This window comes from Pseudonaja textilis, chromosome 6 (genome assembly GCF_049901715.1).
Source record: "Pseudonaja textilis isolate UNSWEBS1 chromosome 6, rPseTex1.2, whole genome shotgun sequence".
In the NCBI taxonomy this organism is placed as follows: Eukaryota; Metazoa; Chordata; class Lepidosauria; order Squamata; family Elapidae; genus Pseudonaja; species Pseudonaja textilis.
This window is the reverse complement of record NC_141995.1, coordinates 26,525,969-26,544,288: the sequence shown is the minus strand read 5'-3', so window position 1 is coordinate 26,544,288 and position 18,320 is coordinate 26,525,969. Positions and strand designations below refer to the sequence as shown.

General features: G+C 36.6%; 1 protein-coding gene across 5 annotated transcripts; it reads right to left on the bottom strand.

Annotated features, from left to right (window-relative positions):
* Nucleotides 1–1,916: 1,916 nt before the first annotated feature.
* LOC113434728 (uncharacterized) lies at nt 1,917–10,958 on the bottom strand. Of its 5 annotated transcripts, none has more exons than XM_087936128.1 (8): nt 10,796–10,958; nt 10,625–10,720; nt 7,852–8,020; nt 6,198–6,257; nt 5,467–5,601; nt 3,559–3,705; nt 2,368–2,428; nt 1,917–2,269 (listed from the first exon to the last, which is right to left on the bottom strand). In XM_087936128.1, exons 3-8 carry the CDS (start codon nt 8,014–8,016, stop codon nt 2,166–2,168), a joined length of 672 nt encoding a protein of 223 aa, XP_087792254.1. In that variant the 5' UTR covers nt 8,017–8,020; nt 10,625–10,720; nt 10,796–10,958; the 3' UTR covers nt 1,917–2,165. The 5 variants fall into 5 exon arrangements, with proteins under 5 accessions (XP_087792254.1, XP_087792256.1, XP_087792257.1 ...); XM_087936130.1 differs by having other exon boundaries at nt 10,820–10,951; XM_087936131.1 differs by having other exon boundaries at nt 7,852–8,017; nt 10,796–10,929.
* Nucleotides 10,959–18,320: the final 7,362 nt, after the last annotated feature.

Below are 18,320 nucleotides of genomic sequence, written 5' to 3'. Positions count from 1 at the left end.
CATGGTTAAGGTTTGTAGGTACTTGGTAGCTCCTCATTTAAGTTTTGTTGAATTTGCAAACATACAGGTTAAAATAACAATTGAAAACATGCTTTGTATATTAGTGAGCTGCCCATCCTCTTGCAGCTGAGACAGTTTTGCTGTGTGTGTACAAGTATGCATACATATGTTTACATAACATCTCTTTGCCTGCTGTAAGCTTTTTAGAGTACATTTGCTAGACTGATTGTCAAGCAAGATATTTTATTTTTCCCCTAATTTTTTACTCTGTGCAATAAGGTTAATAATGCTTTATAAATTAACAACAGAAAGATCTTCATAGTGAAGAGCATAATTTGTATTAGCTGAGTGGGTTTTGTTTTTTCTGAGGACTTGATTTCCTGCTTCTGGGATGGAGGTCAGGGCCTCTTTGAACTTCTAAGGAGGCGCTAACAAAAAGAATTGGAGTAGTCACTGATTTCTGTGTCTCAGCTAAGTGCCTCAAGCAATTAAAAACATCTTACTGCTGCGAACCAGAGAAAGAAAGTTATATCCCATGAGGTTTTTTTTTTTTTTAAAAAGACTCCAAACTGTTTTTAAAATATTTGGATGGTTTGTTTTTATACACACTGGCTGGCTGGTAGCTGTCAGCATTGATTTCACCTGCTCTTGTGCTTCCAGAGTGACAAGTAAGGGCCTAATATCCAGTTCCTCTGTCATATGTAATGTCTTTAGAGCTTAGCCCTCTTCCCCTACAATGGTCTTAAAACACAACAATCTTAAATATCTCCAGTCTCCTGTGAAGGGATGTTCCAGAAAAGCTAGGAGAGGCAGTCAGTATTTAAGACTAGCTTGCCATATGTCAGGTCTTGGATGGAGTACCTCCAAGGAGACCCAAAGACTGAGTCTTATACTTCCTCTCTCAAGAACACTTCTCTCACAACAGCTGTTTACATGTTCTTCTCAGAGAAGAAATGCTGCTACTTTGCTTTGAAAACTGCTGGGCATGGGAGACTATTCAATACACATGTGCTCAAAGAGTTTTGGTGGCCAAGACAAATGTCAAGTACTTTTCATCTGTCAGGTCTGTTTGGGTATCATGGATCTATTTACCAAGAAGATTCATTTGTTTCTTGCAAGACGCTGCGACACTCAGGAGATTGCACAGCTTGTTCTAGACCCCCTGTTTTTATACAAACTAGTCAGTGCTACCACTGCCACCAAGGAGTGCCAATGTGCTCAGGATAGGCAAAAGGGCAAAAATTGAGGGGCGGGGGAGATAGGTGTATGGTAGGAGGTTCAAAAGGAGGGCAGTCCCTTATCAAGACTCGGGATTGGAAACAATGAAGCCAAGAATGGCTTGGTTCGGGGTTGGTCCTTGCATGAAATTGGATTAACAATGGCAATGGGGACTGTATTGCTATCGCTAAGCAATGTGGTCATGTGTTGTTTCATTTAATATAATTTGTTCCCGATTACCATCATAACCCAAGGACCATCAGTAAACCAAATGGCTGCCTCTTGCAGAATTTGCCTCCAACAAGCCCTCTTCCATCTGAAATTCCCACAAAAGCCCCATTCCTAGGAACATTGCCAGACAACGACCTCCAGAACAGAGATTCTTTGCTTACTGACACTTAGGGCCTCCAATGGGAAGGGGACACTTTTCAGCTTCATCTAGCTCAGTGTTTCCCAATCTAGGCATCTGAAATTTGCAGATTTTAGCACCCAAAATGTTAGCAATAATAAAATTAGGAAACATCAATCTAGGTTTTCCATACCAGAGTTGCCAAGTTGGAGAGCTTTTTGTAAGCTCTCTGCTGAAAAAGAAAAGAAGCTTGCCGTAGAATCTGCTGTCTGATTTTGCAGCCAATTTTCAGTACAGAAAAGAAATTATCTGGGAAGGCATCTTCAAAGGATCAGTGTTTCTAACTCAAGAAAGTTAAATACAATTTTTATTCACATTTAATAAAACATTTAATAAAACATGTTTACACATAAGTAAATTCATGTATTTGAAGGTATACATGTAGACAACTGGATGGATAAATAAACAATAATGTTAACACCCCTATTTTTAGGATCTGTGAAGAGAGTATTTTTCAATTGCTTTAATAATTGTACACATTTAATACTTTTTTTTAATTATAAAGGATCTGTTCATTAAATCCTTGTAGAATTTGTTTCTAAGTCAGCCTGATGTATGGAGGAGGGTCATTTATTTCATAATCTGTTTCTATATATGGTTGAGGAACTTTTACTGGACAATTAAAAATTCTGTCCTCTTGATCTGTAGTGAAAGAATCACATATAGCAAAATCAAACATTTCTTACATTTTTTTATATAATTTAACACTGAAGTTCTAAAAAGAAGAAGACCCTACATACCACGTGAAAGGCAGACTAATTCTGTAGTTTGTAACTGGTCTTCATCATTTTTTAGATGCTCCTAAGAATGAGAATGTGAAAACATTAAAATAGGCTTGCATATGGATCAAACTGATATCAGAATTTAGCCATAAATTATTATATTATACACTTCACTCAATAAAAAAGTAGCTGAACAATATGCTGTAATAAAACAGATTCAAAATAAAACAGGAATCATATACAAGCTATTGCTAACCTTTAAAGATCTTAAACATGAAGCCTAATAACATTATACAAAGAAGAAATGTTTGGGTTAGCCTATCAGTTTTGGAATGTAAGATAGAATCTATTTAGAAGGTTTTCAGGGCAAAATGTTATTTGCTCAGGTATTTTAAATATATGTATTTGGCTATGCCATTGTGCAATTGCACACAATCGTAAAATTAGACGATATTGCACATATTTAAAAAAAAACACTATTTATCTATTGGAATAGACAGCTTTACCAACTCACTTGGGGATTGCAGAAAAACATGCAACCTTGAGGTCGGTTAGCATCTTGAAGGATCTCCCCCAACTTTTGAACTTATTTATTCCAGTTTTAACTGCCTCTTGGGTGGGTTTTATGTTTAATTGGACACCACACATGGTTGCTCTGTGACTGTGATATGTGAGCAAATAAATATATATCACATTTCACATCATATTTAATTACTTTACAGATAGCCTATCGATACAATTAATCAAAAGAGTATTTTTGTAAACCATTCTTACGAAAAATCTGATAACAAGCTATGCAAAAGAATTCATTCCAGAAAAGAAATGCACAATGAAACAATAAGGAATATTGTTTGAATCATGTACACAAGCTTCTATTTACAGGAAACTGCAAGATATCCCATAAAATGGCATCCTTGGAATTGAATTAGGCCTTTTTAAACAACAAACCTTAAAATCAAAATTGTAGTTATTTTTTTCTAAACATAAATAGCTAATGAAAAAAAATGTATCTTGCACACACAGAGGAAAAATAAACTTCTTTTTATATATGTATTATCCATTGTTTGGAAAGGTCACAATAATTTATAGGGGATAGAAGCTTTCTCCAGCTAAGGACAGATTGAAATCTATGGTTGTTTAATTTGAATGGTGCTACAATGTGATGCATTCATGACTGAACACACCCTCCTTAATGATGTTGCTACTTACAAGTCCAGTGATACTGTCATAGCAAGAACAGCATGGAAGACTTCGGCAGCTGACATACACAATCACCAGCACAATAAATATACTAAAAAATGATGAAATCATCATTGTGATGTTAGCTCCTTGAACCAGTTTACCAAGCACCAATACCTACAGTTCAAAATAAAGAAAATTCACATGCATGTTTTATCAAAATAAAAGTATTCTAGATATTTTTTTAAGCTCTCGGTCTGGGACATCTTTCTCACATTCCTTCCTCAGACTTTTCAAGGTTTCTCACCACTCTCACTAAGATTTGGGAATGTGTGGCAGAGTGGGAATCTTTTCTACTAATGCTGGGAAAACTACAGAATGCATGAAATGGATATATCTGAAATTCTTTGATGCTTTTTCTTTAAATAAAAAAATACCTTTAGTAAAGGTATTACAGGTTTTTCTTTTTGTTAAACTTAAAAAAAATGCCTTTAGTCAAGGAATTAAAAGTTTTCAAGCAGGCTGAATCCCCATCTATTGCAGATGGACTATTTGAATTTCATTCTGGTCATAAGTCATGCCAGTTGCTAAGCGGAACATCAAATGACCATGCCCAATTTTATAATCTGTTTTGCAGTAGTGAACACTGAAATCATTAAGTGAACCAATTGTCCACAATGGGTATTTTTTTTTGCTGGAAACTGGAACTAAATGCTGGTTTCAGCAAAAAATACACATTGCATTATGTAACCTCAGTATGCTTCAAACTGTTGCAAATGTGGGCCAGCTGTCGAGTGCTCAAAATATGATCACATGAGTGTGTGTGTGGTGGGAGAAATGACTGGCCATCAGAACTTCAAATTCAGATCATAAGTAGTCCTGAGAAAGTCCATCATAACTTTGTTGCTTAATGAATTGTTGCTTAATGACAGGGCATAACTCAAGGTCATTATGGGTTTTTAGCATTGCTTTTAGTTGTGCTCTATGTGCCTGAATTCTCAGAATTCACACCTATCCTGCAAGCTTTATATTTAATTCTGTCTAGACCACTCTTGATGGATAGAGACAATTAGATACAGCTTCTTATTTATTATGCAATTAATAGAGGAGAGTGGAGAAAGACACGTTATAACTACAGGTAGTCCTCAACCTATGACTTTAATTAAGCCCAGAATTACAGTCATAAGTTATGCTGGTCGTTAAGCAGGTCATCATGTGATCACATCTGATTTTATGACCTTTTTGTGGTGATCATTAAGCAAATCCATTGTTTGTAATGGTCGCTTTTTTGCTAGAAACTAAAAATATACATCATTTTCCAGCCAAAAATGTTCTAAAACGTAGTCATTGGAAAATGTTCTAAAACGTAGTCATTGGACCACAAGCTGCTGCAAACAATCATAAATGCAATCACATGACTGAGGCAGCATTTGTCAGAACTTAATATCTGGGTTATAAGTAACCCTGGGGAAGTCCACTGTAATTTTGAACAGTTACTAAGTGATGGTCATAAGTTGAAGAGTACCTGTCCTTTCTACCATTTGGTAGCATAACATAATGCTAATGTATGGATTTGCATTGTAAACTGCAGATTTTAAAGGAGACCTTCCAAACTAATGCCTTCCAAATAGATTTCATTGTTTATCATGCACTAGCTGTGCATTACAGGATCACTAGTTCAGATAATCTAAAGCCGGCATGTCAGGCCACACCCACCTTGGCTTTACAAAGGCAAAAAACATCCCGATATTTTGCAATATGGCCTGATACCTCACGATACAGCCCGTGACGCAATTGGATTTGATACCCCTGATTTAAAGGAACTAGAGTAAGACTAGATATTAATCTTTGCATTCAGATTGGCGCTAGGAGCATGAATTAAAATACGAAAGAACGGGAATTTAATGGACAATACTGGACACAAAATATACTACTTACAATAGATGGGTGGTTAGAGGATACATAATTAGACTCCGCATGTTTTTCACCATACTCTAATGTCATAGAGGCATAAATTATTACAGTTAAAGTGGTGAAACAGGAAAATACTGAAGCAATTATCGTGGCATTCACCTGTATAAGGAATACAGAAAACTTAATATTTGATTTGATTTATTTATTTTCTTCAAGGAAGACAAAATGTATCTTCACACTATAACTGAATATCTCCATATGAATCAATGCATTTGATTCTATGTGAAAATATACAAAGGAATTAAATCTAAAGTTGTTTAAGAAATGTTAACCACTAAACCGCATATTTAAAAAATGAAAAGAAAATTATTTTATTTTGTTTTTTATATTTTATATAATAAAATAAAAAAAATAAAAGATAAACCACATACCAAAAATAAATGCTAAATAGCTTTTCACCCAGTCCCAGGGGGCGGGGAAGGGAGACTTCCTGCTTCATTGTATATGCCATTTTTTATCTTTATCTTTTAAATCTTAGTGATTTGATTGTAATTTCTTTGATTGTTGTGAGTTACCCAGAATCATTAAGAATTGGCTGGCATAGAAGTTTAATAAATTACTGTTATTGTTATTGTTGTCATTGTTATTATTATTGTTGTTGTTATTGTTATTAAAGTTATTAAAATTATAACACATTCATTGTGTTTTGAAATCTGCTCTTAAACAATATTTTTAAAAAACCTCTCGGAACTCACCAGAATTGGATTCTTCCTCTGAGATGAATTTAAAGCCAAAATTCCAGGAATGCTCATAAACTAAAACACAGAAAGCCCAAGGATAAGGGGGTAAGGGGCTTAGCAAAAACAAAAAACATAAATGTAAAGTAGTATTATGGTTACATTTAATATCAAAAAAGTCAATCTTTAGTTCCCCAAAAATATAATGAGCCAGAGACATTTTTTATAAGCTATTATATACAATGATGAAAAGTTCTAATTTTTTTTTTTACTTAGCCCTTCAAAGTTCTCTTTCACCCATAGAGCCTATTTTATCCGCAAAGGCAACTACAGACAATTTCCATATTTAGAATTATGTCTATCCCTCTTGGCTGGTTGGAATAGGAAACTCCGTGGATAGAGGTCCCTTGAGGCCCTTCTCTGGGCCAGAAGTTAAGAAGGGTCATGCCTGGTTGGATGGGACTGCTTCAAGATAGATTGGAAATTGGAAAAGAAAATATGGAAGAAGCTAACCAAAAAAAAGAGAGATTTCCATATTGTTGCCAAGAAAATTTCATAGCCATGTAAATGAATTCTCTAGGAGTCAAAGCCTGATTCAAAAGAAGCTTTACCTTTTTATGTAACATACTATTGTTAAAAATCAGATACTGTGATGAATTGCAGCAAACCTTATTAGTCTCCTGTCCTAATTTTAAGCAGCTGTTTTACATTTAAGGAGCTGGGGAAAATGATAAGCTAAATGGAGTCAGGAAAATACCTTAAGATTGCAGACTAGGACTAGAGGTAGGCAGGGAACTAAGACACAAATACCGACCTTAAAGATATGTGCTGATGAATCAAATCATCTTTGCTGACACTGAGAAATAATACTATTTTCTGATGCCCATTCAGAGCTCACTTTTCATATAGGGTGTGGAAATCAAAAATAGGAAGTTATTTTAATGGGCAATTCCAACAGCTGAAATGTGGCAGACACCACACTCCACATTAGCTGCCAGGGTGTTGCTAATAGGAAACAATGGGATAGTTTGAAAAGGATTTTGAATAGGTTCGTGGAGGATCAGACTGTCATTTTTATTGCTGTTTACTCCCTCTGTACCATAAGCAAAATGCCGTAATTGTTGGAAAGCAGTAGTGGGAGGGATCCTTCACAGTCCTGTCTAAGATCCCCAAATGTATTCAAAGGGCCATTCTGTGGCACAACATTCAAGACCAGATGGCCCTAGAACTGGATTCAATAGAGCTTTTTACACATATGATCTCTCTCTCTTTTTTAATCAATTACTTAAAAAGGCATCTTTAGATGAATGAATTCAGTAATGTAGGCAACAAGATTATTGGAGACAGATGTTGGTATAAGAATCCAGTATTGAGAAACATCAGAAATCCCAGAATCCCACTTGGCAAGATCTGTATTACATAAGAAACTCTACAAATCCAATTTTGGAGCCCAGAAAGTAACAACCTGCCACTCTAAAGCACATGGACATTTTTTGACTGAATCTATCTTCTTTATAGTTGTCACCATGAAACGCTATGAACCTAGTTATACTTCTTACTATGAAATATATGCCTTATTTGCCTGAATGTGAAGTAAGAAACAGCAGGTTCCCTGGAACTTACAATACATTCTTAATACATTCTGGAAAGAAGGATAGAAAACGTAGCTTACCACTCCAGCCCAAATGGGTATCTTAGATTTACTCAATTCTGATTCCTTTCTGAAAACACCATCTATTAATCCACTGATGACACAAACTGTAGCACAAGCTATCTGAAGTAGCCCTAATATCAACATGCTTCTCTGGTTGAAGATGAAATATCTGTAGCGATCCATTCTACTGTATACAAATAAACACATGTATTCAAGTCAGAAAGAAGTACAGAGATTATTGAAAATAAGACAGCCCTATAGCATGTCCTGAACAGAAGATGCTTGCAAAATGTCCATTAGCATTTCTGCAAACTTTAGGTGACATACTATTTCTAAAATGAACAAACTGGATTGCTTTATACTAAAGCAAAACAAGAAAAAATTAAGCAATTTTGTCAAATTTCTTTGAATTTTATTGTGCATGATTCTATTCTTCATATATTTTTCACAAAGTGCAATGTTGTGTGATGGCATTCCTTAGTAATGGCAATTCTGGCAGTTCCCATTGTCATTGTTAAATGAGAATCATGGGTCATTAAACAAGGATCTCATGTGACCATAATTTGTGACTTTCATCCAGTTTCCAAAGAGCAAAATCAGTGGGGAAGCCAGCAGGAAGTTGCAAGCTCTGGTTACCACAAACCTTTCCATAGGCGGCTTGCAAGCAGGTGGGTGAATCTACAGAAGACAGGCAGACAGGGAGCAGATGTTGCAATGTGGTACAGCTTGAATGCAGTTGAGCAATGAAGAGGTACAGCACTTTTCCAGACTGAGGATCCTGGATCTACATTCTCACTGTCCACATCTCATCAGCACTTTGAGAGCCTTGTTCTAGACTCTCCCACTTATGGGAAACCAAGGTTCAATTCCATATAGCCCAGAGATTCTTCATCAATGAGATGGGCAGCATATAAATTTAATTAATTAATTATGTATAGGATTGCACTAAATTGTGTTGTATCATCATTGGAATATTATAATTATCATAAATTTCTGCTCCTAGAGCATTCGACAATTTCTCATTATTTGTGCAAGTGGTGACCTAAAACCATGATTGAAACCAATTTTTTTTTCCATATACAGGAAAGAAAAGTGGCTGTGGCCCAAAATACAAGGAACTACAGGTTCTGTAAAGGCATTAGTAATGGGAGATTATAGATCCAAATACAGTAATGAAAACAGCTTTTCTGGTCTAAGAGTCAAATGTAACTTGAATTCTTTTATGTGTCATGTTCAGCTTCCTTCCATAACAGAGAACCTCTGTGAAATCCAGCCCTGCTAAAAGAATTGAAAGAGCTATTGCATGCTATTTCAGTTCATGTCACTCTTTTATTAATGTTATGACACTGATAGATGTCTTGGACTGCAGGCAGTCCTCGACTTAAACCCATAACTGGAACCAGAATTTCCATTGCCAAGTAAGGCAATTATTAAGTGTGTTGTGCCCAATTTTATGACCTTTTTATCATGGTTCTTAAGTGAATCCAGCTTTCCCCACTGACTTTATTAAGGAAGGTCACAAATGGCTATCATGTAACTCCAGGGTGCTAAATCTGTTGTAAATACATACTGGTTGCCAAGCACCCAAATTTTGGTCATATGACTGTGGGGTTGCTGCATCGGTTGTAAGTGCAAAGACTAGTTATAAGTCATTTCTTTCAGTGCTATTGTAACTTCAAACAGTTAGACTTATCCTTAGACTTAGAATAACATTTTTGTCACTTTAAATGTACACTAATCGGCATACATTAAAATAAAATTTTGTTGCATACAACTCTCAGAGGGTCCTGTCTTCCAATATATACTACATAAACATGGCATAAATATAAACAAACAAATATGCATATACCAACATATATTATATGACTCAGAGAAACAATACATGGTGAGAAAAATGACTCGAGAGTTTGCCAGATGGATGGCATAGGGAACAAAACTGTTACAGAATCTGGTAGTCCTGCTAGAAATACTTCAAAACCTCAAAAGAAACTCACCGTAAAGTGAGTATGTGGGGTCTCTAACAATGCTTTGAGCTCTAAGCACAGTGTCCTGAATAATGGGAAGTGAGCTTCCTATAATCTTCTCAGCTGTCCTTGCCACTCTCTGTATGTACTTTCTATCTGAGACACTGCTATCACCAAGCCAAACAGTGCTGTTTGTTAAAACACTCTCAATTGTGCCTCTGTAAAAAGTGGTTGGGGCAGAAGGAGAAAGATACGTTCTCCACATCTGATGCAGGAAATGCAGATCTGGTTTGCATGCTTCACTAAGGTTGACATGTGGAGAGATCAATTCAGATTGTTAGTTATCTGCACCCCCAGATACTTAATACTGTTGATCGCTTCTACAGCTGCATCCTTGATACTGAGTGGAGTATGATTATGCTAGCTAAACCAGTTGCTAAACAAATGGTTGTAAATTAATGAATACCTGCATTATAAACTGAGGGCATAGGGCTGTATAAAAGCAATGCGTTGGACAAAGCCAGTATCATGGAAACAAGGACTTAAATTCAAATATTTAGGTTGTGCTGCTAATGCTGTATGTCAACAAGAATGAAATATCTCAAAGTAGTCAAGTAATTCTTCTCCTGCCAGCCATGAAGTATTTTCTGAAAGAATTTGGGAAGGTTAAAATAACCAGTAATCAGAAGCTCCGTATAGAAGATCAAACAAAAGTGTGTGAGACAAAACGGCAAAAGATTTTAATGCTGGAAAAGCAGAGAAGGACACTTCCCATCTCTCAAGCACATATTTGATTTGTCATAGGCAATATTCAAAATTGAACTTACCTCTGAATGTTCTCCTTTCTTCCACTGTGCCAACAAAGAAAAGGCACAATTACAGGAAGTTGGGGAAAAATAGACACCACAAAGCCTTTACACCTCCTGCCAAAGCAAAAGAGAAACTCAGCTAAACCTCATGGGGTGGGGACAAGGTGTGTGTGCTCAGCATTGCCTTACCTCAGACAGGTTTAAGATTCTTACTCAAAAAAGGCTTGAGAAGTCCACCAGCCTGGGCCAGCAGTTACAGTCCAGTGGGAATGACTTGGTCATCGAGGGACTGGTCTGGCTCCCAAGCCCCACTCTTTTCTTCCTGCAATCAGAATAAAATCTTGCTCCACCCACCTGCCCTTCCCTTTTGCAGGTAGTACTTTTTCTTGTTGCCTTTCCTTCTATCTCTGAATTTAACCCATTGCATACAATAAAAAAATGAATTTTCTGTAGAAGTTTGGAGTTTAATCTATTAAGAAGTATTTAGTAATTCTCCATCCTCCCAGCATACAGCTATTTAACTGGACAAAGACATTGCTGAGTAAACAGCTACCAGGGCTTCCCATAAAGAATTCTCACATTTTGCATGTGGAGAGAGATCTGTCTTCCTGATTCTTATGCCTCTGGTTAAGTTGATGTACAACGCCCAATATCCTAGGCAGTTTAACTATTTTAGCAATAAAGGTTAACAGAATCTGTGCTCTGAAACTTATTTTATGACACAGGACTTCCAAATTCTGATGTAAAGTAACATGCAGGACAACCGTGTTTATCACATCTTAATATTTCAGCTTGAAATTTTAAATGACTCAGCAAGAAATGCTTTTTTTCTCATTTGGTGCAAACTGCTTGTATTGCAATGTTTCCCATCAGAGTTCAAATGTAGAATCTTGCCCCGATGCAACATCTGTGCAGGAGGTTGGCCTTTGGAAATGTACTGTTCCATGTAAACATAACAAGCAGGGAGAAAAAGGTGTGGAAATACAAATGAGAGGTAATTTGCACATCATCCTCTATTTTGTAAAGATGAATACATGTATATGTTCTCCCACAATACGGTGGGAATAATTATTTAGAAAGTTATTTTGCAAGTTCTGAAGCCCTTAGAGGGTATTCATGAAGGTAGAAACTGGCAATGTGAACTCTCCTTTGAATCAAGAGTAGAGAAAATATAGGTAGTTCTCAAGTTATAGCCACAATTGATCCCATTTTTGCCCCATTTTATGACCTTTCTTGCCCAAGTTGTTGAATGAATTACTGCAGTTGTTCAGTTAGTAACTCAGTTGTTAAATGAATCCAACTTCCTCATTGAGTTTGCTGGTGAGGAGGTTGCAAAAGGGAATCACATGACCCTGGGATGCTGCAACCATCATAGATATGAACCAGTTGCCAGAGGTCTGAATTTTGATCAAGTGACCATGAGGCTCCTGCAATGGTTGTAAGTATAAAAAATGGTCACAAGCCACTTCTTTCAGTGCCGTTGTAACTTTGAACAGTCACTAAACTAGCTGTTGTTAAGTCAAGGACTATGTGTATATCTGGATTCTGAAAAAGAAACTTGGAGACTGGTAGCAGCAGGAGTCATTTTTCTGGAAATGGCTATAAATGGAAGAAAGTCTATCGTCAACATGCAGGATGCAATGAGGTTATTCTTTGAGAATGTCCAAATATGGGTACAGAACTATGATGAAGTTGAAAGTAATGTCTTAACTATGGTCTGTGGCCACAACCTGTTGTTGGCTTAATAGCGTTAGTTTCCCATAGCATATAAACTGCAAACAGAAGTAAGAAACGGATGTAGGTACTATTTTGGGGGGACCAGGGGGAAGTATCACTTTTGCTTCTGCAGTTTGCTTTCTATTACCTCCTGAATGTATGCAAGATATTCCTTTCAAACATTGGGGAGTTGGGAGAGGTATTGGCCTCCCTACCACTTGCTTCATATAGTGGTTCCAATCATATTAGGTTCACCTGCACCTGAAGATCCTTTCCATCACAAAAGATAAAGAGCAGAAAACTGCTCCCTGAGTCACACACGTCACACACCATCTGGGAATCTACAACATTATTTGGAATACTCTGATGATTCCTGCTCTGGACAGGGTGATAACTTTTCCAACCATATGATTTGAAGAATTCATGATACATTTCTAATTCTGTGTAAGTGTCAGCTATGCTAAGATTCACTATATGTAGGCATTGGAAGGATTTTGCTGAGCTTGTTCAGTCTCTAATATAATTTGAGAGTTTATTATTAAGATTCATTTTTAAGAAAAGTTTTGTTGAATGTTTTAAGATTCCAGGAATAGAACTCTATGCAGACAAAGATTAGATAATTAAGTAAAAATAGCAAATCAATATCTGAGAAACAGAGCAAAAAGGGTTGGATTTGGATTATATAAACCCTATTCATCTCACTAAATTATGAGAGCAATGACATTTAAGCCATCAGTTGTTTATGATGTATCCCTACTTCTGTTGCTTAGACTGTATGTTTGCAGACAAATGATAATATTATCCATCACCAATAAACACTCCATGATTTTCCTCCTAAAGAAATGAAACTGAAGCGGCAAAAATATAGTGCTGGTAGAAGATTGAAGTTCCCATTGTTTGGAGAAAACAGAACTTAAATGGTCAGTTGATCATAACTGGCAGCACAAAAGACAAATTGACATGTTTTTTATATCAGCCAGATTTGGGTGACAAATATATTTTAATTTATAAACTCTGCAATATTTAGTATCTATCCAATTATCACTGTAGAAGTAACCAAAATTTGACCCTAACCTTGCATAGCAAGGCTTAAAGAGTTTGTCTGAAGGTAGAAAGAGAAGAATCTGGTTGTCTATCATAATAAATATCATAAATTAAATACCATAAGATACAGATAAAACACAACTACCAGTCAACTCCCCACCTCATTGTGGAGGAACAGGAGCTGAGGAACATTCTGAGGGCTGTGGACCCTAGAAAGGCTGCTGGTCCTGACGGTATCTCTGGCCGAATGCTTAGAGACTGTGCTGATTAGTTGGCTGGAGTCTTTTTCTGAGAAGTCTACCTGAGACTTCTCAGAAAACATCAACTGAATGAAAAACTGCTGGTGACCTTCTACTGCTACACCAGAGAGCATTTTAACATACTGCACCTCTGTATGGTTTGCCAATTGCACAGTGGCAGATAGGAAAGCACTCCAGAGGGTTAATGTCATTGCCCAGAAGATCACTGGTTGCCCTCTCCCCTCTTGGGAAGAGGTATATAGCTCCCCCTGCCTTAAGAAAGTTCAAAACATTCTCAAAGATCCATCTCATCCTGGAAACCCTTCTTTTTGAACTATTACCATCTGGCAGATGATACAGAATAATAAAACAAGGACAAATAGGCTGAAAAACAGCTTCTATCCCAGGGCAGTAGCTCCTTTGCATTCTGCTGTATAGTGCAGTGTTGGTGTGGTGTCAGGGGTTTCTGGTTCAATGTGTGAAGGGTGGAGGATGTGTTTGTGTTTATTTTCATGTTCATGGTCATGATGTGCACTGAAGATGGTGTTCGATTTTGTTGTATGAGGTGCAATGACAATAAACTAAACTAAATAACTAAAGACATGCTTTAATGTTGAAAGGAACCTAAAGGATTAGACAAAGAAGGGTCATGATAAATGACCTTAGAATTATATTGCACTACACATTCACCATAGCATGAATTTTTTTAGTCTACTTTTTCAGCATTGTAGTTAACTTATCACCTATTTCCCCACTATGTAGGTCAAGGTAAATATTTTCATAGAAATAATTATTTTACATTGTAACTGCACTAAATAATTTTTCTTCAGTTGATTCAGAAATTGAAGGTTCTGTATATGTCTTCAAGAATTATTTTTCTCAGAATCAATGATGTTTAATAACACAGAACTAAATTTTAAAATACTGATAAAGGGCAAAAAGCTATAAAGCTAGCACAAAACAATACAATAAGATGCATATTGAAATGGAGATTGGAACAGCATGAAAAATCTGCCCTTTTTTGCTTTTTATCAATGTCCAGGTTTGGCCAGACGTAAACCAAGTTATAAATTTAATACTTACTATCATAGACAATATAGGAAATTGGACAAAAATTGTGTGAAGACAATTCATGTAAAGCTTTATTTTCACAATGCAGGATAAAGCAATTTCCCCTCAGAGACATTTTTCTATTTATTTCACAATGTGTTCAGTTTTTAGTAAACAATGTCTATAAATAAAGTACAATTATTTTTTTTCTTTTACCCAAAGTTTTAGAAATCATAAGTAATACCTATGGATGTCGATAAGGCTCATCATCTTAGTAGTTGTTTTAGGTCACAGAGTAATATTTAATATATTATTGAATGTTTTGTAAATACACAGACCTAACCCAACACAAAATAAATCTCATCTGAGGAGCAAAAGAATCATTCCACTCGGCTAAGGGGATTTTTTTCTAACTCAAGGAAATAGCTTCCTGCAAGAAGCTTACGTAAAGTTACATATGGAAGTTTCACAGAAAGTTCAAAAAGAGAGAAAAACAGTAGTGAGAATGCAATTTTTTTAAAAAAAAATGAGGGGTCCTTGGTGCTCTCTGAACTTGCTTGTTTTGTTGCAGACATTTCATTACCCAAATTAGGTGACATTATCATTGATGAGTAGATGACTACTGAGGATGTTACCTACTTTGGGTAATGAAACATCTGCAAAAAACCAACCAAGCTCAGAGAGCCCCAAGGACCCCGCATTCCAAACCCAAGCTACAATCAATCAGGTTTTAAATTGAAATATCATATGCCCATTTTATTAAATATTCAGTTAAAATACGGAGTCCCTCTGAACTGCATAGATTTCCCTAGGACAATTATGTAAAACAGCAGTTTGTTTCTAAACAGCTAAATATTTCAATATTGAATATGCAAGTATTTAGATATAATTGTGTAGTTTGAAACTACCAAAAAATGGCACAGCATGCCTATTAAAACTGAATGAAGATACAGTACCTGTATTTCAATGGATGCAAATTTTACACAAATAAGCACACAATGCATCAGATTCATTATCCGATGGCTTCCATATTTTTGATACTTAGTACATAAGATTTCTAGTTATCATCACTCACCGAGCATTTTAAACAAATGAAAATGGCTACAAGTTTGGGAAAATTCAACTGCAAATAACTTCTGTTGAACTCAGTGGGGACTGTAGAAAGAGGATTATTCACTAAATGATTTTGAGCACTATAAATCACTGCAAAGGCTATGTGAATTAGAATGTAATGAACATGTTGAAATCTAAATTAGAATATAACATACAATGGCAAATATCTACATTAAGAAGATGAAACCATTTTAATGTATTTAAAAAGTGTTGACCACAAGTGTTTTAAAAAAAACAAATCCATTTCACTACCATCCTTTGTAGTTTCAGAGGTTCACAGCATACAGTAATTATGATCGCTTGTCAGGATTTGATATAATTTTGCACCTGCAAAATCCTGCAAGCACACAGCATAAGCATGACAAATGGATATCTACATATCATGAAGATAGTGATCATATTAGTTCCCATGAATAAGTTTCCAAATATTTCTCAATTCATGGACAGTAACTGTATCTTTTCAACAATCCCCACTAACAGCGGCCTTGTCCTGATTTTAAATAGTCTACTGGTGGCAAGTGATGGGCATGCACTGTCTGGGCTAATTGCTTGGCTTGACCAGTACTATAAGATCGTTTTTAGGATATGAAACAGTTATGGAACAATAAAGACGACTTTGCTGCAGGCCAAACTCTGGTTCTCAAGGTGATGTTATCAATATCCATTTAAAATGTCCATTATTCTCTTGACGTAGAAATCAAATGCAGCTTTGTAAAAAGAAATGTTAGTAAAATTTCCCTTAGATAAACATATAAAGGACTGCATTCTTAATAATAAACTCTTAATAATATAAATTCTTAATAATAATAATGATAAAAATTTAGCTCTCTTGAATTGAATCTGGAAACCCACTGGCAACTAGCCTAGTTCATGAAGCAATGGTGTCGTAGGTGTCGAATTTCCGATACCATTTACTACTCCTGCACCTGCATTCTCCACTAGTTAAAGCTTCCTCAAGGACAGTCCCATGTAGGGTCCCTTGCAACAATCCGGATAAGAGGTCACAAGGGCATTAGTGACTGTCAGCACCCAAAGTGTGCAAAGGCCCTACTAGGCACAGCTGCTGTAAGTAGGAGCCAAGGGTCCAAAAAGACCCCCTAGAGCAGGGGTCCCCAACCACCGGGCCGCGGACCGGTACCGGTCCGTGGAACATTTCCTACCGGGCCGCCGGTTTGCTGGGCGCCATCTTGTTTGACGAGAAAGTGCTTCCGGGTGAGCTTTTCCAGTTGGAAAGCGGCATTTGGGTCCTGAAGGAATCCTCGCACCTTAGTTTCATAGAAGGGGGGGGCTTCGAACGAAACTAAGGCACGAGGATTCTTTCAGCACCCAAGGCAAGGCGAGCTGAGCGACCGTCCCGAAGCCAAGCCCATCGACAAAGGTACAAAGGAGGAGTTGAAGGTGGCGGGAAGAAGCGGGGGATGGATGGCTGGCTGGTCGCTCGGCTCGCCTTGACTTGTCATGCGTGCTGATGCCGGTACCGGGCCGCGGATCATTTTGTGATGCCGGTACCGGGCCGTGGCACAAAAAAGGTTGGGGGCCACTGCCCTAGAGTATACACTGCGTCTCTTTGGGGAGATGCCACCTCATCCATATACTGTCATGTGGGACAAAAGAAGAGATGTTGCCTAAATCTAATAACAAATCTATTTCCACCACCATCCCAGGTCTTATGGCCCATATTTTTCTCTGTGCATTGCAGGTTTCCCATTGGTAACGTTTAGTAGACTTTTCCTTGACATTTTACATGACCAGTTTCTATATGGCTTCTACTCTATGCAGTATCCTAGATTTAATTCCTTATGAGACTACAATATGTAGTTTCTAGCTTTGTTACTTACAATAAAATAGTAGTTTATTTCTGTAATGCTAATTTATAATCTGAAGAATAGTTCAAAATTGTTACATAAATTACATAAACTATTTTGGCAGTAAAATGGTTCTTTTTAACCTGAAAATTAAAATATACATAGTATAAAGGCTGTAATTAGGGACTCCAATATTACATATTTAAAATAGTGAAATAATCAAATCAAAGTTTCATCAACAGAATCTCCAGCCTATAGATAAGAATAATATTCAGAGTCCTTTTTCTGCATTAAAAAACAAGCAATGTGATCCTCTACATTCAAAGAAGGTCCCACTGAGTTCAGTGGTATTTATTTTTATATAAATAAACACACTGCAAATAGACATTTCTACTTGTATAATACAGAGCAAATATTCTGCAAACATATATTGCACATATTTGAAAATCTGTTTAAGAAATGCCAGTAACTGGCTATCAGATCCCTGAAAGTTTACTTTTTTTCTCATGATATTATTAAATGTTAGCTAGGATTAATAGTGCTTTCATGATTCCCATAAAACTGACAATCTCAAGTATAATTTGCTTCATAGTAAAAAGGTTGAGTTTTCCACGTAACCCTCTGAATTACTCTGCAGTTTTTTTAAAAGGTTTGCAACGTAGGATTCCTCAACTACTTTCCTAGCTCTACAGAAATCTGCCTTTGACAAGTAGTGGCAGCTTCCAGGATTCTGTAAGTTATCAATTA

Bases quoted from the DNA above. Each gene is read 5' to 3' on its own strand.
- LOC113434728 (XM_087936127.1), bottom strand. From the start codon at position 8,040: ATGTGTTTATTTGTATACAGTAGAATGGATCGCTACAGATATTTCATC. The intron at 5,602-6,197 runs GTGAGTTCCGAG...TTCCTTATACAG, and splicing joins AGAGGAAGAATCCAATTCTG to GTGAATGCCACGATAATTGC. The intron at 2,270-2,367 runs GTATGTAGGGTC...CTTTCACTACAG, and splicing joins ATTAGTCTGCCTTTCACGTG to ATCAAGAGGACAGAATTTTT.